Source organism: Lates calcarifer, linkage group LG14, assembly GCF_001640805.2.
Source record: "Lates calcarifer isolate ASB-BC8 linkage group LG14, TLL_Latcal_v3, whole genome shotgun sequence".
NCBI classification, from domain to species: domain Eukaryota; kingdom Metazoa; phylum Chordata; class Actinopteri; family Centropomidae; genus Lates; species Lates calcarifer.
This window is the reverse complement of record NC_066846.1, coordinates 7,718,875-7,741,466: the sequence shown is the minus strand read 5'-3', so window position 1 is coordinate 7,741,466 and position 22,592 is coordinate 7,718,875. Positions and strand designations below refer to the sequence as shown.

Sequence of the window (22,592 nt, the reverse complement as noted above, 5' to 3'; positions counted from 1 at the left end):
ATTGAAAAAAAAAAATCAGCTTATCCAGTGTGAAATTATGGGCAGTAGGCAGTTGCATCTGGCCTCTAGGGGGAGCACTAACACAAAGTGTCCCTTCAATTCGAAAAAGTGTGCAGGTAAAATTTTTGTGACAAAAATGCGTGGGCAAGACTCAAGGTCAAAGTCTGAAATTCTTCCAAAAATTGGCTTTGCTGATATTTTTCTTTTAAAAATTCCACAAGGTGAGTTAAACACATCTCCCTCTTCTTGAAGAAACATTTTCATGTTCTGCTTCTTTTCAAAGAATAGTACTAGTACTAAGTGTAAATGTGGCAGTGGGGTAATTTGACATTAAACCTACAAGATACTGCATCATCTATTTCATAGAGCTGTGGGTCAGGATACCCGCACAGGGGTCACGGGTTGGGGTCACAAGGCAGTCAAAATAAAGAAAAACATTTTTACTTTTTTAGACTTTTTACTAAATTCCATTTGATTCTTTTATAATACCATACACTTTTGCCATCTCAGGCCTCCATAGACTATGTGACTAACACAAAGCAGCAAGAAGATACTGTTTTAAGGAATCACAGGGAAAACAGGTTTGTAAACACTGCTTTGGAGATCACCTCAAGCCTAAATCCTGTTAGAACATGAGGTTTTATGTTTCTAACACTTTTATTTTTAATATTTCCGTGGAGAACTGTATCCCACACTTCTCTTCAGTGTGTGGAGAAGGTTTTCCAATCACCTGTTGACGGCACAGTGGATAGAAGTACGTCATTCCTTTACCTATACACTACAGCCACCGTGTGGTTACAGGCGGAACTGTTACACGCGTGAATGGCACATATTTTCAAGGCATGCAAGTTGATGGAAGTGATTTGAGAAGCAGAGGAAGCTCCGGTACGTCTCGTATGTTTTCCTTGCGCTCACCTCGTTGATTTTTACGGCGGATGCCAGCTGGTTATCACAACATCCAGAGCTCTCTGCGGGCGCACAGAAAAGTTCACCTCCATGTCTGCGTGTGTGTGTGCGTGCGTGCGTGTGTAAATTCACGCTCCCGTGTGTGCTCAGCAGTCAGTTCTCGCTCTTAATAGAGTGACCCCCCAGCACGCTGGTTAAAGGGAAGACAAGAGAGCTGAGTCAACGAATCACAAGGAGAAGGATGCAACAGTTGATGTGCGCGAGTTGCACAGTTTTCTTGTATTTGGAGACGGCCTGCACACTCGGAGGATGGTGGCTTTGATCTGTGTGGAGGAAGGATCGGATGTTTTGTCGCTTTAAAACCCCTTCATCTGTCAGATTAACCAGAAATTAAACAGCCTAAAAAGCAGCGGGTGTTAAGTTACAGGCGCGTCTTTTTTTCCCCTCTTCCTCCAAAATGGACATTTGGACAGAAACGCATTTGGAGGGACTTCACGCTCTGCTGGAATGGAGTTGAAGTGCGGATTTCGGATGGTCTGCGGCGGCGAGTAGCAGCGGAGCCTTGTCTGCACCAACCATGCATCGGATTCTGCAGAGGAGGCGAGTGCGCAAGCTGCGGGTCGTCTGGGCTTCTCTGGCCCTGGTGGCTCTGTCTCTGGCCGCGTGCAGCGCGCTGTTCACGGCGTGGACTTGGCGACAGACTCGGGACCTGTCCCAGTCCTTTAAGATCTTGCAGGACCGACTGGAGCAGGTTTGTATCATACTTTAAAAAAAGAAAACAATCAAGACTGTAAACACCCCATCACCCCCCCTCCCCTCCTTTACTACACCCCCCTCCACCTCTGTGAATAGCATGCATATTTCTACCAACAGTGATATTTACTCGCCTGCAACTTTTTTACAGACCATCAAGTGTTTTGTTATGTAACTTCTTATGTGGCTGCGGTTACGGGAATCTTCGCGGGGGTTATGTGGAAAAATGCAAGTCCACGCTTCATCTCCCCCCGCCCCCCTCCACCAGCAGCACCACAACCAGCACCGCCACCGTACACGTACTCTATCCTGTTGCACTATTTCTCTGCTTGGCACTTTTATTGCTTACCAATAAGTAGTGCGGAGTTAACTGCTTGTTTTTGTGTCCATCCCCCCTCCCCCCCGTTGTGTCTCCCTCCCTCCCTGCCTCTTCCCCCCCGCCATGTTTAATTACTCTGGTGCCAGTAGTGCTCCAGTTTTATCTCAATTTACTGGAAAGCCTCAACTATTTGGTGCGTGAGCACTTTATGCCCGACTGGCTGCACCAGGGCTCGAGGCGTGAAACAGGGCTGGATGAGATGATTAAAAGTGTGGCAAATGTTAAATCATCTGCAACAATGCACAGCCCCCCACCCCCCCACCCCCCTTTTCTCTCGTGCACGGGTCATGCTGGGTTAAATGCATTTTGCATTTGGGGAAATCAAGTCTTAAATTCCTTGTGCAGTCTCGTGCAAAGTGCAAAAGCTTTTAAACTTCATGCACTTGCAGCAAAATGTTAGGACTCCAGCACGAGGGGTTGCATCACAAGGCGAAATAATTTCTAAAAAAGCAGCCAAAAGGAGCTGATGGAAATTCTTCTGGTTTCGAGTTCACAGTATTTACAAAACCAGGTTGCACTGGATTTGAGATCAGGGGGACAGGTTGGCTGTGTATCATGTTGACAGACCTGCACACACACACACACACACACACACACGCAAACACCCCAAAATTGGACACGTGGAGTGTTGATGCTGGAGCCTTTCCCATGGGGCCCCCATTCTGTCCATTTGACCGTTCGCCAGCTCCTGATGAGAGCCAGCGAGCGAACGTCTGGAGAGCGAGGAGCAACTCTGCTGCCTCCATTTCCACAGTAGCAGTAAATTTTAAACACACTTTTCCCCGAGCCCCGCTTCTACTCTTACTTCACATATAGGCCCTCCTTCGGTCATTCGCCGTCGGGCCCCCAGCCAAGGATTTTTAAAACTTTGCTGGCTTGACAAAACTCATTTCTTTCTGAAAAAAAGGGGGGGAGTAAAGACATGTGAGGAATGCAAAGCACTAAAAACATGCATTAGGTGTCGCAACCAGTCTCTGAGGAAGTGGTAGACCTATTCTAAAGCTAGAGCGACTGCAGGGGCAGGATACTGGAAAAGATGAGCCTGTTTATGTGGCTGGCTGGCTGGAAGAGGCCGCGTGGGATCTGTGCCAGAAAAAAGTCATAATAAACTTATTGGACATTCGTTAATAGTGTGGTTTTTCTCTCTCTTTCAACAGGTCAACACACAGAGGAAGGCCATTGTTCAGCTCATTCTGGAGAAGCGAGAGCTGCTGGTGGGGCAGAGAGTGAAGAGAGATGGTACTGCAAACCTAAAGCCTTCTAAAGCTGCATTTTCTCTGACTCCCAACGCCACCAATATGTAGCAGTTTTTGTGCTTTTTAGCCCGTCCAGATCACCACAGACACAATATACTTACCAACTGCACTCTTGTTGTTTTTTTGGGAAGAACATTTAACACAAAACGCTGGCCAGTCTTGGCCCCCACATGCCACACTATGGTCAGGTCTAGCGGGGCCGCAGGCACTACCCGCTGCTAAAAGTTGACACAGGAAAAAGTAGGCAGCTGGATGACTGTTCCAGAAATTACAGGTCTGACCAAGAACGGGCCTCGGAGCCCAGAAAAACCAGCTGGCGTGGTAGCGAGGCCTTGTTGCACGCTTTTGGGCAATGAAATTGATTTTTTTTGTCAAATCCCCCCTCCTCCCCCTTGAGCACACGACTGACACAGCTATGATTTGTTGTGAAAGCAGTGATATTTGATGACCTATCATTGCTGTATTTATAGCCTCTGCTTGCGTCACTGTCACAGGATTGCTTGATCGTTCACTTTCTGTCCGAGAGTGAACCCTCAAGCCCTCCTCCGTGCTGGATTTCAGTCTGGGGATGAACATCCAAATTTGACAAAAGGATTCATTTAGAGAACAGTGTGTCTCGCCAGAATATCTATATTGATATCCTGCAGGTATTGGCTTTTTTTCTTTGGTAACTGATATCTGATTTTGTCCTCCAAAACGCATTAAACACTGTTCAGAAATTCATGGCTATCAACAGGAAAAAAAAAAAGAAAGAAGCCCCAAACAGCTTTTTCCAGTTTGTGGAAAGTTGACCACCGCGGTGCAGCGTTTCAGCGGGACACTGCTGTTATGTTCTCTCCTGATGACTGACAGCTTAAGTCAGGAAAAGTCTGGCCAGCCTGAGGGCCCATAGCAAATCCTAAATCTACAGGGTCACCCACCTGCGAGTTGTTTTAGCAGGGGCTTAATATTCCTCCATGATGGCGGGGGCCCAGTCGAAACATAAAGTATGTACTTCACAGTTCATACATACAGTGTTCAAGTTGTATCTGTGTTTGAAATCGTTCCCCGTAGGCTAGATTGCAAAAGCTAAAATAAACCTTTAGTAAGTAACAAGAGCAGGCGTTCTTCAGCTCTGGCCTTTTAGCGTTGTGTTTTATTTATTGTATTTATCCGAGCAGGGGCCATAGCTGTTGCTTCACTCTGCTCTTAATCGACTCTGTTGGGTCACGGAGCAGCCAAAGACCTTTTTGACTCTCTTTTTACAGCACTTCATTTCTCTTATTTAGCCCTCTAGCACTTCAGGCTTTGTCTCACAGGCTACACTTTAATGCTTTCTCATCCATTTTCCCCCTGTCCATCTCGTCTTTTTCTGGCCCTCCAGCACAGCTCTCTATCCTCCCTCACTCCACCTCTCTCCTTTGTATTCAGTGTTTTCTCGATGACTTCGACCAGCTGGCACTAAGATTAGCCCCGACAGGAAAAAGAAAAAATAAAAAGGAGGCACACGCTTCTGACTGAAAATAACAGTTTGAGGAAATATATTGAAGCACGTGAAAGGAAATCCTTTGCCCATCTGCTAACCGCGTTAAAATGAGCCAGGTTGGACCTAAATGGCCACAAATTAACACACCATGTTATTAGACAGATACAGATGGGAATGATTGTTTTATCAAAAAACCACAGACGGTATTTTCTTTGCCATTCAAACTCATATTCTGCCTTTCTTTGCCTTCCGAAAGGGGGAACGCTTCGAGGGAGGAATGGAAATGGAAAGAAAGCGGCGTCTCATTTTGAGAGTAAGTGGCTTGGCAGATCCCTTATAGCCGTCTCATGTAGCATCTGCTGAAGTGGTTTCAATCATATACCCCTATACGATTGCACTCATAAAATCTTAATTGACTTTCCCTTTTCTTTCTCTTTCAATGTCTCTTTTACTTTCCACCAGTAACCAAAGTCTCCTCTCAGCAAGGTAAGAGCCATAAAAATGAAGGATGGAGGACAGTCTGTCAATCTTTCATCTATAAGATTAATAACTTTGGATGTGTGTGTGTGTGTGTCAGTGGGAGAAGGTGGTGTGATAAAGGGCTGGGAAGAGAGGACGCTGAATATGAGTAAAGCGGTGAGGTATAACAAGGAGCTGGGCACTTTCACTGTGGAGAAAGCAGGCGTCTACTTCCTGTTCTGCCAGGTGAGTTTGTGCTGGGATTTGTAGTTTATTGACAGTGTTGAACTACAAACCAGCTCAAAGCTACAAGATCATAATTCTCAGAATCTGTGCATTCTACTTTAGTCCGATTTCCACTTTAAAGCTGCACATATCAATATTTTTTATATTAACTATGAATTAAGTTACGACGTGTAAAGTGAAGAAGTAGTGACAAACCCACAGGGAAGCGTCACCTGACTGTGCAGGTCCCGCTTTTACAGAGTTTTTATTGTCTTTAAGCTCATTGTTTTGGTTTGTAGACGCGTAACTTAAATATTTTGGTTCATTGTCTCTGCACCACAGTTAGTGAAATAATCAATGATAAAGCCACTGTACACTATTTGCCTGGCAGTAAATGATAAACAAAGTATAAGTATGTTGGAGCTTTTAGCAGCTTAAGAGCTCCATATTTCCATCAAGAGGTGGAGGAGACCAAAAACAGAGCTAAAAGGAGAGTGAATATTTGACTTAAAATCATCAGATAGACACGAACATGACTGAAAATAAAAGCTAACGCTAAAGCTAAAGTGTTGGCTAACTTTGCCGTATGAACTTAGCTCAGCTTTGTCTGCTGCCCCCAAAAAATAAATAATGCAGCTTTAAATGACACCATATATTGATATATAGTAGCTAGATATCAAACTTGAATGTCAACCAAATTTATGTTAAAACTATTTCCAAATTAAATAACAGTTTTCCTAATTTGAGACTTATATTTCTCAACATGAGTCATCAAAAAATTGTGGTTTTGGTATTGGTACTGAAAGTCACGTATTGGATTAGGTTTTGAAACAATACAAGGTTCCAGAAAAAGGTTTGTACAAACGTAATCGAAAGTTAAAAACGTTTCTTGTAAAAGTAATGTTGAGCTTTAATGGTTAAAGTGAAACCACCAAATATTTGGAAATAGGGAAGAAAGATTTTTCTGTAAAATTTGTCTTCCTTTGTCTCCTTGCAGTGAGGTGATGAAAAAACCCGAGATCTGTCATATGTGCAAGTTGAGTGAATCAGCCACCATCAACCAGTCTTGTCATGAAACAGCTTTTTGAAAGTGTAGTGTAGTGTTGTGGCATGCATCATATTTTTTGGAGAGGTGAATATCAGGTTTCGGGTAATCTCATGTAGCCAGACCTCCTTCTTGTCAGGTTGAGAGAGGTCTGGAGAAAGTCGAGCCAAAAAGGAAAAAAGAAAAACAAATTCTGATAGCAGGACCTTGGACGGTCTGGTTAGTTTTCTGTTTGAGCAGGACCAAGTTCTACTTTAGCTGAAATCTCTTTGTAACTTTCCTCTCTTGGTAAGATGGAGCTCAGGTTTAGAGATGATCGTCTTCCTCTTTGTCTCCTTAGGTGTTGTTCAACGAGCAGCAGACTCCGTACGTGAAGCTGGACGTGGTGACCACCGGCCAGAGGCCTCAGAAGCTGCAGTGCATAGAGGGCTACGCGACGACCCCCTCTGCCGGGCCGCACTCTTTCCACTTTGTCAAGTCCTGCCAGGTGTCCGGCCTTCTGCGACTGGACAGAGGCACGGAGCTGCAGGCCATCACAGGTTCATCCTTCAGACTCCACACTGTGGGCAGCCCCTCCGCCTCGCCTCACGTCTTCAGCATCTTTAAAATCAACTGAAGCTCGTAGCTCATCTGATCTGGGTTGGAAGCTTTTTTTTTAAAAAAGTACATAAACTCATCAGAGTGCAACAGAACTTGTTTTTGTATGGATGAATTTTTTTTTCTCCATGGTAAAACAGTCAGAAGCAGTTGAGGGCATCACATCCTGCTACAGCCTCTTCCCAAAGACATTAATTTGAAAGACAAACCTGACATTTGTGGAAGCTGTTGTGGAAATTTTCTCTGGAAAGTGGTGCTGTTTTGGAATGCAAAACACAGACTTTGGATTAAAACCAAGACCCAAAGTGGACAAAAGGCCTCAATGGATGTCTGCCGGGAGAACAGATGTGATGGAAGCTGTTCTGTAGATAAAGGGCTTCATATAAAAAGAAAAATACTTGGATGTTCATCTTAGCCTTCGTATCATGTAATAAATCGTGCTTACACTGTCTTTATAAGACTGACAGTAAAGCTGTGCATGCACCTTTCACTTTTATATCACCGGTTGCCTCAAGAAGCTGAGAGCACATCTGCAAGCGTCAGATCTCGACACTATAAAAGCCTACATGAGTTGTCATTGATATTTTATACAATACAGCATCTGTGTGTGTGTGTGTGAAATCTAATGAATCAAAAAAAAAAAAAAAGAATCTTGTTCATACTGATTTTTATGCTCTTTTACAATTCAATGTACTGAGTGTGAAATTGCTGAAAGCCTTTTTAGACACTTTGTATATACTTCACACACATTTTACATATGTGCATATCAAGTTAGGAGCTGGCAAAGAAACATGGATGTGAATTTGTGCTCTTTTCTGAGGTCAGATTTGATTGTAAGGTATTTTTTATGTGTAGTATACTTGGCTTTACTTTTAAAAAGTATGTGCAAGTTATAGAAGCGTACATTTCCAAATGTAGCCCTGTCTTTCTTTTCCGACTTTGTTATATGTTTGATGACGCAACAAACATCACTTCCATGCCTGTATGTTAATCATCTGATAAATTGTTCATTATTATACCATTATTATCATTGAGAGGCAATCATTAAATAGACTTGGGGAGGCCCCAGTGCATTCAAGGCTGAAGTGTGAGTAAAAGTTGATGTGGAAATTTACAGATTTTGAATTAAAAAGGAGCATTGTTATTATTCTTTAAAATCAAGTTGTAGCAAAACACATGGAAAATGTATTTATGGAAATTTACATGATATACTCACTAATTACACTGTAAAATATCACAACATTGGATAGACTGTCATGAAATCTACATATTCATGGTCCCCTGAGGATGAAGAGTTGTAACTTTGGTGATTCCCTGACTTTTCATTTGGCACCATCTTCAGGTCAATGTTTTAATTTGTTCAATATTTTGGTTTTTGACCAAATACCTGCAAAACTAATGACATTCCCATGAATATCAGCTGTACTTTGTGTTTAATGCTAATAAGCAAAGCACGCTAACATGCTAAACATTGTAAGCATTATTCATGCTAAACATCACCATGTTAGCATTGTCACTATGAGCATGTTAGTATGCTGATGTTAGCACTTAGCATCGCTGTTGACTTCTTGTTGAATGTCACGCAGTGAGCAGACCAGTTTAGTAAAACATTCTTGTCTTTGTTGCAGTGCTCCTTTACACATAAAAACACTAATATATAACAGCACTAATAAGCAAATGTTAGCATGCTTACATGTTAAACTAAAGTAAATGTGAGCATGGTAGCATGCTAACATTAGCATTTAGCATAGCGGTAATTCAGGCTCAGAGAGCAGTTAGCGTAGATGTTATTTGCTCAAATTTTGGTTCAACTTTTTCTTTTTAAACTCAATCCCTAAAAGCCAGAAATTAATCCTAATTCCGAATCAGATGTTCGACCCCAAAGCACAACTAATTTTATATATACTTACATATATATATATATAGTGGGAAATAGTGTGATGTTGAATCACAAGTTTAAAAGTTAAGTTTGAAAGATAAAAATCGAAACAGCTATATGTCTATTTCCGAATTATTCAAGATTTGGTTTGTAAAGTCGTCAACATTTTGTCAGGGTCCTGCTTTTGTTCTGATTGTTTCTCAGTCATGTTGTAAGACTGTCACTTCTTTACTTTTTAAATATCTTTTTAAAAATGAAACTCCTTCCACTCTTTCATATGGTGCTGCTGCTGCTTTCTGTAATATTTCCTGCTACAATACAAACAGTGTGTATTTCTAGCAGTGGGTTTCAGCACTCCCACTCTTGTTTATAAGTAGTTTTTGTGGACGAACCGCATTGGTTTCTCCTCAGCACTTTACTGCAGCGAACAGTCTTTTTAATTGGAGCCAAGCATTCATGTTTTCAAATGGAAAAAGTGTAGACATTAGACATATATCCTGTTTGATTTCCTCATCGTTTTCCTCTTTCCTCTTGTGTCTCACTCGTCTCCCCCACCACCCCAACATCCCCATGCACCTCATATTTCCCTGTCAGCACCGATCAGACCGCACACACACACACACACACACTGAATCCCTTGAGTGTCCTCTGCACACACACCAGCAGCCATCTAAATTTTCACTTCCTGAATCTGAACCTGAACCACAGAGCTCAAAGTCTTTGAGGAAAAACATGCCTCGTCCCTCCCCCGTCGCCCCCACACACTTCCCTGCCCCGATTCCCTTTTTTTTTTTTTTTTATAAATGTCAAAGTTCATTACCACCTCGGAAAATCTTGTGAATTCTTGTGAAGTTTTCTGTAAAATGATGATGTATGCAGTGCCTTATTATTTCCTCTGAACTCACTCATCATAAATGTTGAATAAACTTTTTTTTGTTGTTTTTGAAAAGTTATACTTTCAGATGTTTTTTTTTTCTTTTTTAAAGCCTAGAAAACCAGGGTGTGTGTCTCCAAAAATAAAGTAGTAAGCTGTCAAAATGTGATAAACTGTCTCTGTGGATTAAACTAGACAGGATAGTCAGTACAGTAAATTAAAGCTGCACTAATCATTGTTTTCATATTAACAGTGGGTCAAATAATTATGTGTAATGTCAAAGGATTTTGCTTGTGATGACAAACCCACACTCTGTGGTTTCCCTCAGCTCTCCAGAGCATTTTAGCATCTTTAAGCTGACGATTTTGGTTTTGTGGCCAGCAGCTTTAATTATTTGGTTCTCTCACACTGCTCTCAACAGTGTTGCACAGAGCTGTTTTCAGGCAGCTGTTTTAAGCCCATCAACAAAACGCAGGCATATAAGATAAAGGTGGGCACCAATATGGGTTCGAACGCTAATGTGGCTAATGTAGCTAATAGTTGTCATTTATACATCAAGCAGATACAAATCAACAACAACTTTATAAGGCAACAGTGTGTCAGTGTTTTGTTTACAGCATGTTGCACGGCCCTCAAGTGGCAAAAAAAATGCTTCAAGAAGGCAGGCAGTTGTTTTGAACAATGTAGAAATAATCTATTAAATGTGCTTTCAGAAAATCTTCAGTGATAAAAAAAAAAAAAAAACAATAATATAAGGAACTGAAAACTACAGTAACAGCCCTTAAACTGAACAATGTATGCCATCAGATACAAATAGTACAGAATGGCTGTCATCTATGTCAACTGTATCAACTTCCCAAGTTAAACTCAATAAATAATGATAATTAGATTTAGTAAGCAGTATTTAACAAGAGAAAAGCTAAGGGACGATTTGTAATATAAATATGAAATCACATGACCCAGCTCCACTGTAATGTAATAAGCTTTTATTTTAGAATCTGTTAACTCTGCAGGTTTAATATTTATTTATTGCCATGATAGATAACAGTTTACTAAGTACATTGCAAATAATATAATTTGGGAGTATTTATGAGGCCTTTCATGATGTGGTTTAATAACGTTTTCAACAATAATCAATTAAATTTTCCTATTTGGTGACATGTAAGTATATTATCAGCTTTTGCAGTGACCGGACTAAGAAACTAAAGCACTGCCTCCAAGTTTCTCCACATAAAAACCATCAGCTCCATGCCTCAAACATAAATGTAAAATGAATGTACAGTACGGAGGAGCATTCTCCCGAGTCAGTCCATATTTTATCTATAATGAGCCTGTCAGTGTGCACTTAATGGGAGTTGACATAATCTCCAGACTCTTCCACAAGGAATCATAAAGCTGAGATAACAGTAAATACTGAAATGTGAGGCATCAATCTGTTCTGAATAACAGAGCGGGATGACTCTTCACCTTTAGTCATCATGAATCATTAACCATCTGCTCCCTCAAGGTTGTTGTCATATGTATGTGTGCGCATATGTACACGTGTATGTGTGTGGGAGATGGAGGGCGGTGTGATAAAGACGTGTGAAGAAAAGACGGTGAATCACTGCATCATTCACAGCCTCCCACATCGACATCTTCCTGTTTCTACACAGCAGTCACAGCCATCGGTGCAAACTGAGGTCAGCGTTTATTCTCTGAAGTTTACTGTTCTGTACTGCTTTGATTAGACATCAAGCTTTACTACCTTTATGTATCAACAAAAGCTAAAAAGACTACACACGTTTTGAGGCCTGTAAAACTTCATCTTCTCTTGGTGACTGATAAAATTTATCCTAAGTGGATCATGAATTTGAGTCTGAAATTTCACAGTGATCCATCTAATAGTTTCACTCAAAAACACAAATGTAAACTTCATGGTGGCACAAGAGGAAAGGTCAGATGTCACTAATGTCTTTAGGATTCATCCTCTGGGGACAATGAATTTCTGGAAAAATTCCAGACCACTCGCATGGCTATAAAAAACTATAACAATGTGTAAAAAAATAAATAAAAAAATCTTCCACACAGTTCCTTTTTATCATTTCATTCAGTTTTATTACAAACAAAAAAAAAAGAAAGAAAAAAAAAGGAGATGCGTCATCATTGACATGTTTTCACTGTCACTCATCATTTGATCGGCACCACTACATACACAGTGACACAAAATACCCAGAAATTAACACAAAAATCTGGAAAGAGGACAAAGTAAAAGTGAAAAAAAAAGAACTAAGTGCTTGATTTTGACGCAACATTTTAGTTCAGGGGTTGCAAAACTTTTATATGAAACAAAATTTGTAAAATGGACTCTGACTTCTTCCTGGGAGGATCAGTGTAAAATGTCCTGGGTTTTTGGGATAAATTAACTCCTATCTACCTTGTTTTTACTTTTGAATTTTTTAACTTAAAGCAGACTTTGACTAGGATTTACAGGTTGACATCAGGTTCTTAATTCATTAATTCATATTAATGACTTTACAATTGCTCAGTTATGTTTATTAAGGCGTTTTTAATGATGCAGTATATAAAATGAATTTCCAGCCTCTGATAACCGTGTATTTTTACTGGGGTTAGATAGTATACATTTTCTTTTTGCCCATAGAAGCATTTAGTGTTACATATGGCCTATTTTCTATATATGTATATGACATTTGCAAGCCCCAAATCTAAAATGTAAGCAAGAAAAATGAGTTTTCTTGTAATATATCTACTTCTGAAGTTAGCTCAACTTCTTCGTTTCAGTTCTCTTGTAATTATAGAACAAACATGGCAAAGAGGTGCATCGTGTGTCGCACATACTGTATCGTTTTTTCAGTTTGTTACAAAAAAATGTCTCTTTTGGTAGAAGCTCTTTCTCAAATAGCAATAGCGACAACAACAGCAACATCGACGACAACAATACTCATAATTGCGAGAGTAAAAACACAAGAGAACACGAATGAGCTGTTTAAATATGCAAAGTATATCACAGGATTTTGTAGAAAGAAATAGAAACTTGGAAAAAAAACAGGAAAAAAGATTGATTGAGAGGGGAGAGGAGGGAAGGAAGGAAAGGGGGGCGTCAAGAGGAGTGTCGAGGGTGATCGATAGGGTTTAATAACACTGACTTGCTTATGAAAGGTTATAAACATTCATAGGAGGTTTCTGAAAAATAGCGTTGTTGCGAGGCCTTTTCTGGAACAAACCCCCCAAAATACCTCAAAGCTCTGTACATAAACTAGAACCCGGGAAGCAGGATGGGATGTTGGCAAATACTTTATGTGGTCGAACAAGTCCTGAATATAGTTATCATTATCATACCTCACTGTGTGTGTTTTATCTAAACATGTACCATTGGAAAAAAAAAAGCAAAACAAAGGCTGAAAGAAACAAAACAAAACGCTGGAGCTGTGCTTGGAGCTGCTCGGACTGAGAAATCTGAGTTTCAGCCTCTCTCTCTCAGAGAATTAGAAACAGTATTGAAACGACTGTAGGCACAGCTTGATACCTTTTTTTTTTCTTTTTTCCTTTTCCACGAGACAGCATTACTGTGATTAGAGCATGCTTCAGGGGATGGAGTGCGGCGGCAGAAATGATTTTAGTTTCACATGCAGCTTCCTGTAGAGAGTTTAAGGAGCAGGGGAAGGGGGGAAGGTTACATGGTCTACTGAGAGATCTAAAGGTTTTTAGGATTGAGGTGCATCATATGGGTGTCTGTGTGTGTGTGTGTGTGTGTGTGTGTAAGGTGAGGTTAGAAGCATCCCTAGAGGAGGAGCAGGCCTGTGCGAAGAGGCCGTTTATGAGGAGTATAATGGTTTGAGGCAGACAAGAAAAGGTCACAAGAAGTTATGAGACAATATGGACTGTATGTACTGTAGGTGTATGTGAGTGTGTGCGTGTCCATGGACAGTAAGTGCACATGTGTGTGAGTGTTATATGTGTGTGACTGTAGTTTTTTCGGGGCGGGGTATGGAGGGAGTACCAGTCCACAGAGTAAAGTTTTAGAAGACTCTTGTGAGTAAAAGTGTGTGTTTACGTGTCAAATGAAGCGACTACAATCACTAGCAGGTCAGTAAGTTCACCCTCAGTCAGTCAATTAGTTTTAACACTGGGAGTGCGGTTCAACGGTGCCGTCTGAAGAGCATTTAACGCCGGGGCTCTACTTTCTTGGAGCGAAATCGTAGATTCATTTGCAGCAGATGGGTTTCAGTGTGTGTGCGCGAGTGTGTGCGTGTGTGTGTCTGCATGTAGTCTAGTCGTCGATACAGATGACCTCTCCGCTGCGCTGCTCCCGCCGGTTGACTAGCAGCTCTGCTTCCCGCTCCTTCTTTACAGACATGGGGGGCCCGTTCAGCACTGCAGGGGGAGAGAGAGAGAGACGCCAGAGTTTGAGTTCAGTTCAGACAGTTCAACGTGTTACTCATCTTTGTTCTCTACGAGAGAGAACAGAAAATTCTCTGTGATGAACAAAACTTTTTGAAATGCTTCCTGTGCTTGTGCGCATAGGGGAATACACAAATGCAAAAACACAAATTTGGGCATCTTTTCAATGCTGCTTTTGAGCATCGGTGGGCAAAATTGTGGAAGACAGGGTCAAAATTTACATCTGGCATCTGGCAGCACAATTGCTTGATTGTTTTTTTTTTTTAACCTCGCAGGCACTTGCATCAAATCACTGTCTGTCTATCACTGGCTGCAGCACAGCCAGGATTTTACAAGTATTGAGATCATGAGTCCAAGTCCTTGCAACACCCTCACAAATTCTGACCAGATTCCAAAAGCAAAGTCTCATATTTTCTTTTATTATTTGAGTTTCATATCCTTGCAGTTTTGGTGGGTTGATAGTCAATCTTTAATTGACTTATTTATTTAGTATAATAATGCTGACAGTGATTTTAGCTGAAGAATTCTGCTAATCACAAGAGGACCTCACAAACAGCAACTAATATCTTCATTAAGGTGGGAACACAGTGACCTTTAGGCACTCAAGGGCATAAAATTCAGGTAAACAACCAGCCTTGTGTATTATCAATGGAAAAATCACTTCCACAGTGAAAAGAAGAACAGAAATACTTTGAAGTGGAGCTGACGAGGTGGACGAGAACTAACATCTTCTTTTGCAAAACAAAGCAATATTGTTTGTGGGAAATGTGGCCTAAGTTCTGAGAAGCACAAGCACTAAAATATCTCTGGTGCTGATGACGCGCTTGTCAATAAACTCAATATTGACACAGTTCTTTTATGACAATTCAAGGAATCCCATTATTTTTACATTATTGTTCATGGTTTGTTCACTTAGAAATGGAAAAACCATGTCCAGGCTTGGTCGATGACACTGATCTTTTTAATGAGCAAACTTGCATATTACAGTACATCAACATATCATATTACATATACAGTATCAGGTTTACAATAATGATAAAATCCCAGAATGCATAACTGGTAACCTGGTGAAAGTGAGGCCGGCAATGAGTATAAACACACACTCATACAAGCATACACATCCTTGCAAACAAACACAACACAGACACATGAGGAAACAGACACACACAAGCACACACATGCACGAAAATTTATCTTCCTTCTACACGACTGCACAGCTGGCCAGCACAGGGATCTGTGCTTCCCACATTTGTGCGCTATCATGAATCTGCTCGGGGAGTGGAACAGCGAGTTTAGCACTCCTTTCAAAACAAAGCCAGGAATAGACGAACAGCGCACTTCTCTCACTCGCGCCACGGGGAAAGATAAACTGTCATAACACCCCCGTGCAGATCAAAGATGCGATAAGAAGTGTATTGAGTTTAGGACGTTTGGTGGGGAGGGGGGTACAACTGTGTGTGTCTAGAACCAGTGGGGGGACCACTTATGGGAAAACTTGTGGCATTTTGCCAGTGGAGGCCAACAGAGGGGATGAAGAGAGAGGAAGAGGAGACAGAGTAAGTGTGTGTGTGTATGTGAGTGTTGGGGGGGGGCAGACAAAATCTGATAAGAGCAAAACAAATCGAGGTAAAGACTGGGTGAAAGAGCGAGAGAAATTACGAGTGCATAGTAAAAAAAATGCAGAGGCAGAAGACAGAGACGTGGAAGAGAAAGGCGATAAACAAAGAGGAAAAAAAAAAAAAAAAAGAGTTGTCTGGAAGAGGACAAAAAAAAGGAGCTCGACCGATAAGTCAGCATGGCCAATATCACTTTAAAACCTAGGAATGCCAAAGATGAGTTTGCAGTAATTTAAAAACAGTGTCACCATTACATTAGTTGACCACCAGAGAGCGCTGACAAGTACATTTTCAGCTGTTATGTCATAATTTAGGTCACAAATTTAAGGAGTCCTTAAAATATCTGTTATGCCTTTATGTTAAAAAAAAATGAAAATAAGCCGCCTCCTTATAATCTTTGATATTTTTTAATGAAACCAAACCCCACTGTTGATACTACTTATGGTTGATTTTTTTTTCAGCATTAGCCATGTGAGGTATTTACATTCTGTAAATATCTTTCTATACAGTAGATTTAGTTTTAGAGTCCGCCACCCCAGTGCTGTTCTCTTAACCATAACCATGACCTCCCATTTCTTATTGCTGCTGCTTCACATTAAAATCATTACACTAGCAAAGTACAGGGTGGCTTTTATTGTGAAGCAGTCACATGAAACGCAATGTATTCAGTCAGTGATGTTAAACTGTTCATTCATGGTAATTTCAGCATTTTTGAAAGGGGACCAATTTTATTATTAACTGATTTCTTCACTAAAACAATGGGAATTAGTTTGGCTACAGTGTGAACAGACTCACTGATGTATTTCTACAAAGTAAACTTAAGCCTCAAGGTTTATAACTTTGCATATCAATATTGGTATTGGCCTCACAAAATCCCAGTATCAGTTGGGCTCTACCAAAAAGGCATATAAGGCAAAGAAGCCGTGAAGATAAAACAGGACGGAGGAATTCAATGAAGCACTTGTACTGTATTACACCAGATAACAGATTCCCTCTGCTTAGTCCAACATCGTACATTTCACTCTACTGCCAAGTTCATTCTGCAATACTTCACCTCTGTCCAACCAAACTCCTCCTCCTCCTCCTCTTTCTTCATACACATCACTTGCTCTTTAGCAGCCTGTCCATTACAGTAGCAGCAGACATTGTTAGACAGATAAACATTTTTGGTCCCAAATTAGGTTGGCAGTGATTTATCTGTAGTTTCAGTAAAAACATAAAGAATCCAACAACCCACACCTGGACAGATCTCTAAGAATTCCTAAAACTTCAAGCAATTGTATTCCTTTAATAGCCCGAAAACTCTGGGGCTGCACTGGATGGAGCATTTAAAGCCAGAGAGGCAATAAAAAACATTCCTGGCCAACATGTGAGCCCGTGTCTCTCCCCTGTAGGTCCTGCCTACTATCTGATAGAAGTGAAAGCTGCCATCTTGGCAGGAAACATTACATTTTTGCTTGCTGAAAAGCTTTGCGTGAGTGTATCCATGCCAAAACCATTCATCAGGAACAACCTTGTGTCTCTGAACTGTCAACTTTTCAGGAACTAAAAAAGCACAGGCTTGATTTTAGAATTAAGAGTCCGTCCAACTGAGACTTGAAAGCGGTTTAAGAAATCCTTGAGTTGGAGAAGTTTCTCAATCGATTGAGAAAGCAGTAAATGCTTCAGTTGGAGGTGAAATAATCAATCAAGGATTTCACTCATGAACTTGCATGCATGTCTATGTGTGTTTTGTTTTCTTTTACAGCTGCTAATCATACCTCAGCTCTTTTTTACTGATGGTTGAACAGCATCGACACATCCTTGTTAGTTGAATGGCTGATGTGTTAGCAAACTGTCTCTTTTTTATACATCCAGCAGGCATGGAACAACACAAACATTCATTTGGAGACACCTAATGAGTTTAAATCAGTATTCTCTCCTTTTAGCTCTGTTTTGGTCTCCACCAACCCCTGAAGGTCATATGTGGCTTTTTAGCTGCTAAATGCTCCACTGCATTCACCAGCTAGTTGCTAACTTTGTTTAATGCCTGCCAGGAAGATTAAAGTTTATCAAACAGCTGCCTGCAGCAGATTGATGAGAGTGGCAGGACTGAATCAAATCAGTAGAGTTGTGTCACAAAAACCAAAACAATAAACTCAAAAATGTTAAAATGTTCTGTAAAGCTGAGGGAAACTACAGAATTAAGTAACAATTCTGTGCATGTGTCAGTGTGAGGAGCCCCTTTCACATTACACATAGTAATTTGATTGATTGTTAATATATGATATTGATTAGTGCAGCTTTGAGTTATAATTTGGCTAAATTCACTCTGTATTATATTTAGGCAAAATTCTGATTTGTGTTAAGACAGAATTAATCTGATGTCGTTGAGAAGTTTAGCTTATTTTGTGCAGTAGAAAAAAGGTTTTTGTAGAAAAACATATTCCTCAAAGTAAGGTATCCAAAACAGTGTCTGGAATAAAAAAAGAGAAACTCTGCAATTATAATGCTACCAATATCGAAAATTTGATAAAAAATAGGACAAATACATGTACAAAAAAAAAAAAAAAAAACCACATTCACACGTATACAGCATTCCTCAACCTACACACTCAGTATATTCTCATTGCAGGCCACACTTTTCTGGTCTTTATGTCCTTCAAGCTTAAAGGGAAATACCACTCAATTTTAGCTTAAAAATACTCATACGTCCTTAAGAAGTCTGGACTGTGTCTCCTCTTTCCAGAAACGAGGCAGTAGAGTTCGTCCTGCTCCCCACTCTGGGATGTCACACTGATGTACAGCTCTACTGCACACAACACTAAGCTGGAAAAAAAACTATGACAGAGTCCAGAGTGTTTTATTTTCTCTGGGATCAGGGGACATTTTCCAGCGTGGAATCCATCACACTGTCACAATAAAGAAGCTCGAGGAACAAAAATGTCTCTTTGGGCTTCAAAGTGAAGTCTCCCTTTTTCTTTCGGTGACAGATTACAGTCTTTAGCTTTGGGGAAGAGCTGCTCATAAATACTGATTTTTGCTGTGATGAGACTTAAAAACAGGAAATGTAAATACTTCACTTGAGTGATATTCCCCTTTAAGTGACCCCTCAAAAAAAAGGTGCAATAGTAAATATGCTTTGTAATACAGTACATATTTCAATACCAGCCCATCAGATTGGGTCAGAGCAACATTGCTACTGATTGTTGGACAAAGGCAACGTCTCAGTTTTTCATATCTATGGTTCTTGCTTCTACGCTTGGTTGGACTTAGGAATGCTAGGGCAAAAAAGTCCATGGGAAGTAGTGTTTTATACTTAGAAAACTATTTTTTCTTTCTTTTCCTTTTTTGCAAGATAATCTAAGTCCAGTTTGTCCCTTTCTATTTCGAGGTTGAATCTCATCTGCTCGTACTCAGCAGATAAATTAGCTTCTTTGCAGGTTTTCAGGTTGTGTGTGAGGTCTAGAGTGTATGTGTGTGTGAGAGAGACTGAGAAAGAGAGACGGAGGAATAGAGGACTGTGGAGGAATGAGGGAGTACAGGGTCAGAGCGAGGGGACAGGCTTGTTCAGTCAGCCGGTGGATGAAGAATTGATCCAGGGGGAAATCTTTTCGTTTTTTTTTTTCTTCAGCACAGAGGGAGAAACAGAAAAAAGGTCGAGAAATCTGTCTGAGGAGGAATGAAAAAAAAAATCCATCTCTGTTGCATTTTTCGATTCGGCCCTCATATCTGAATTCCTGAAAACCTGTGATTGCATTAACATGCTGTCTTTTTTCCCTTCTCTCTTCAGTCCAGACATCTTTTCCTCTCAAAGTCAGATTTTTGGGCTTTTATTCAGTAGCGCCTTTTTGTCCTTTGCTTGAGGATCTGTTTGTTCCAGACAAGTCCATCGCTTCTTTTTTCTGTCTCTCTGCCTTATTTTCCCCCCACGCATCATTAGTGCTTGATCTCAGGGCCAGCTTTTCACCTCTCCCTTTGCAGTTTGGACCTTTCTCCCCCTCTCCCTCTTTGGTTGATTGCTTGTTTTATTTTATGAATCATAGTGCCACTATTCTTCACTTTTCATGTCCTCTTCTTTTTGCTCTCATCTCCAACCAGTGAGCTTTACTTCTCCCTTTATATTCCTCACTTTCCAGCAGTGTCATAGTGCCTTGTCTTTGGGTCCTTTTTGGATTTCCTCCTAATGCATTCAGGTTTTCATGTCTCTCCTTTTTCAGCTTCCACTGTCTCTTTGTCAGTCTCTGTTTTTGTTACATTCCAGGATCTTTTATCCAAATTGTCCTCTCTTGCTCCCCCTCATTGGGTCTCCCCCTCCGGCCTCAGGGTTTCTTCGGTCGTCCATTGCGCGGCAGATTCTCCACCGTGTTGCTGAGCCTGTACTTGACGATGATGCTGTGCACCGTGGACTTGGGCATCCTCAGCTCCTGCCCGATGGCCCCTTCGGACTTGCCGTCCTTCCAGAGGTCCACCACTCGCTGCCGCTGCACCACATCATGCTCCTTGGTCTTCTGGCAAACACCGGCAGCGGTTGGCCCTCCGGCAGCTCCCCCAGCAGCTCCCCCGGTGGCCCCAGCAGCGGCGGCGGCTTCTGTGGGGGCAGACAAGCGGCAGACTGTAGTGGAGACTCGGAGAGGGGAGCAGGATAATGTGACACTTTACTGGTCCCCGTAGGGAATTCTCTTTTAGTTTGCCTCCCTCCTCTGCAGGGAGGTCAGAGGTTAGGGAGGGAGCTACTGGAGCTGGCGGGAGTTCAGTGTCCTGCTCAAGGAAACTTCAGCAGGGCAGGTGCTCGCAGACATGTGTTCGACTCCATCTCTCTAATTTCTACGCCCCTAAAAGATGAAGTTCTGTCTAGAATGTGGGACTCCTTTTAGTGCAGATGAGTAGCTTCCTCATGGCAGTACTGATGGCTGAAACAGGTTTTTCCAAAATGCGATTCAAGATATTGAGCAAATGCTGAGATATTGCCATGTGTGAGACAGCACAAAACAATCCTTCATTGGAGCATTTGGTGTATCATTACATTTTGTAGCAGAGTTCACAGGGTGCAGCTAAAGTAGTGGATGTGTAGTTAAAGTGCCACGGCAGACATGCATATTTTTGGACATGTTTTGTGTACTCAAGTAAGGGAGCTTTTCTCAGGAGAGTGCTGTTAATGGAGGGAAGCTAGGAGGTCGCAAAATCAGAGGATTGTGTTGTTTTAACTCCGTCCATTCCTCCTGCTCAGTTTTTTCCCTCTCTGGCTGAATCTAAAAAGGTCAGGAACCAGCGCAACCCCAATCAAGACCACAAATGCGGCCTCATTTGCTGCATGCTTGTGCCCTGCCAGAGTTCAGGATGTTCAGAGTCGGCTCGGCCCATGCTCAAGCTCAGCTGCTCGCCACGAGGGCCCCCGCGAGCTGAAAAACCCACGGAGCGACACAACTCGCGCACGACTATTTCTGAACAGCCTGCGCTCGGGGCCCAGCCCTCCGCCGATTCACAAGTCACAACACGACATTTACACAACTAAACTCCTTCTGTGGTTTCTGTCCCTCTCAAAATACCTTGGTACAAAGTCCGAATGTTTTCTTGGCATGGCCAGACTCAGACAGGCTGAGCATAATGACATTTTCAGAGATAGGCTCTGGCTCTCTAAAATGCAATGCTTTTGACAGATGTCTCAGTCTACAATTACATAAATCAAGATACACTGAGTGAGAGGCAGGCGCAGCACTGAGAGAGAGGGCTGTTGTGGCTTTTAGGGCAAAGCTATTGGGGAATATCAGGTTTTACCAGTTATCTCTGCCACATCTCAGCTATCTAAACATCTCCGAACACGAATACACATGCAGAGTGAAGAGTGCGTCTGGCGAGCATATGTTGTTACCAAACTAATTATGAGAAAATAAATTCACAAACTGCCTGTGTGCACTGACAGACTGCAGGCAAGGGGGAGTTGGACAAGAGGCCAAAACAAAATAGAGTTCTCTTTTTTTTGTTTTGTTTTTATGATTTTAATTTTAAAGCTTTTAACTCAATAAGTAATGAGTGCCACAACGGGACTTCATAAGAGAAAATACACATGCTTGAAAAAAGAAAATACTCCTCAGGCAGGTTTTGATAGCACAGACTGTGCTTTTATTGTTGCACAATGTGTCATTACTGCTGAGCAGAGTATTGAGGTTTTGAGGTTGGACATGTTAAGAGATGAAAATGCCTTAATATAGCAGAGCAGCACGTTTGTATTTGATTTTGGTAATGTCTATTTCAGGTGTTTATCTGGCAGCCACATCAGAAACTCTGCTACAGATGTTTTTTTCCGATATGGACTCCGTTCTGGATTTTGACGGTTTCACAACTTAAGCTGCTCAGGGAGATAAAGTGCCTATTCAAAGTGGTTAAAGCAGTGCTGCTTTAGAAGCTATCAGGTAGTTCTTTACTCCACATATTAAAGGATTATATTGAAATCTAATAGTTAAATAACGCTATGCTTGATCACAAAACTAACTGTAGTGCATAGACATTTTCCTGAAATACCCAATTCCCACAGTCAGTAATTTTGATGAAGGCTGGATATTTTTTTCACTTTCTTTGCTGAATGTTTTTCCACAACAACATAACCATATAAAGATGGAATTCCTCAGATGATATCTTTAAATAGCAATATTTTGGCTGTGCCCATCATCAGCAAAAGTTGCCAAGTAATCAAATCCAGATCTCTACAGCCAAATTTGTGCGTCTCTGTCAGGGTGTCATGGAGCCGCTGTAGCTCT

General features: G+C 41.3%; 2 protein-coding genes across 2 annotated transcripts in view; one reads left to right on the top strand and one right to left on the bottom strand.

Annotated features, from left to right (window-relative positions):
• The first annotated feature begins 688 nt into the window (after positions 1-688).
• On the top strand, positions 689-9,913 carry tnfsf12 (TNF superfamily member 12). Its single transcript, XM_018704326.2, has 6 exons — positions 689-1,657; positions 3,196-3,277; positions 5,016-5,072; positions 5,222-5,245; positions 5,337-5,464; positions 6,829-9,913. The coding sequence occupies exons 1-6, from the start codon at positions 1,484-1,486 to the stop codon at positions 7,102-7,104; spliced, it is 741 nt and encodes a 246-aa protein (XP_018559842.1). The 5' UTR covers positions 689-1,483; the 3' UTR covers positions 7,105-9,913.
• A 5,269-nt stretch (positions 9,914-15,182) lies between these two features.
• Positions 15,183-22,592, bottom strand: part of chd3 (chromodomain helicase DNA binding protein 3) — a 39,065-nt gene continuing 31,655 nt past the window's right edge. Inside the window, 1 exon segment of the mRNA XM_018704275.2 lies at positions 15,183-20,425. Within this exon segment, the coding sequence (XP_018559791.1) occupies positions 20,157-20,425 (269 nt within the window). The 3' untranslated portion in view covers positions 15,183-20,156.

Excerpts from the sequence above, each read along its gene's own strand:
- tnfsf12 (XM_018704326.2), top strand. The coding sequence starts at position 1,484 with ATGCATCGGATTCTGCAGAGGAGGCGAGTGCGCAAGCTGCGGGTCGTC. Across the intron at positions 1,658-3,195 it reads TGCAGGACCGACTGGAGCAG|GTCAACACACAGAGGAAGGC; the intron begins GTTTGTATCATA and ends CTCTTTCAACAG. Across the intron at positions 3,278-5,015 it reads GCAGAGAGTGAAGAGAGATG|GGGGAACGCTTCGAGGGAGG; the intron begins GTACTGCAAACC and ends GCCTTCCGAAAG.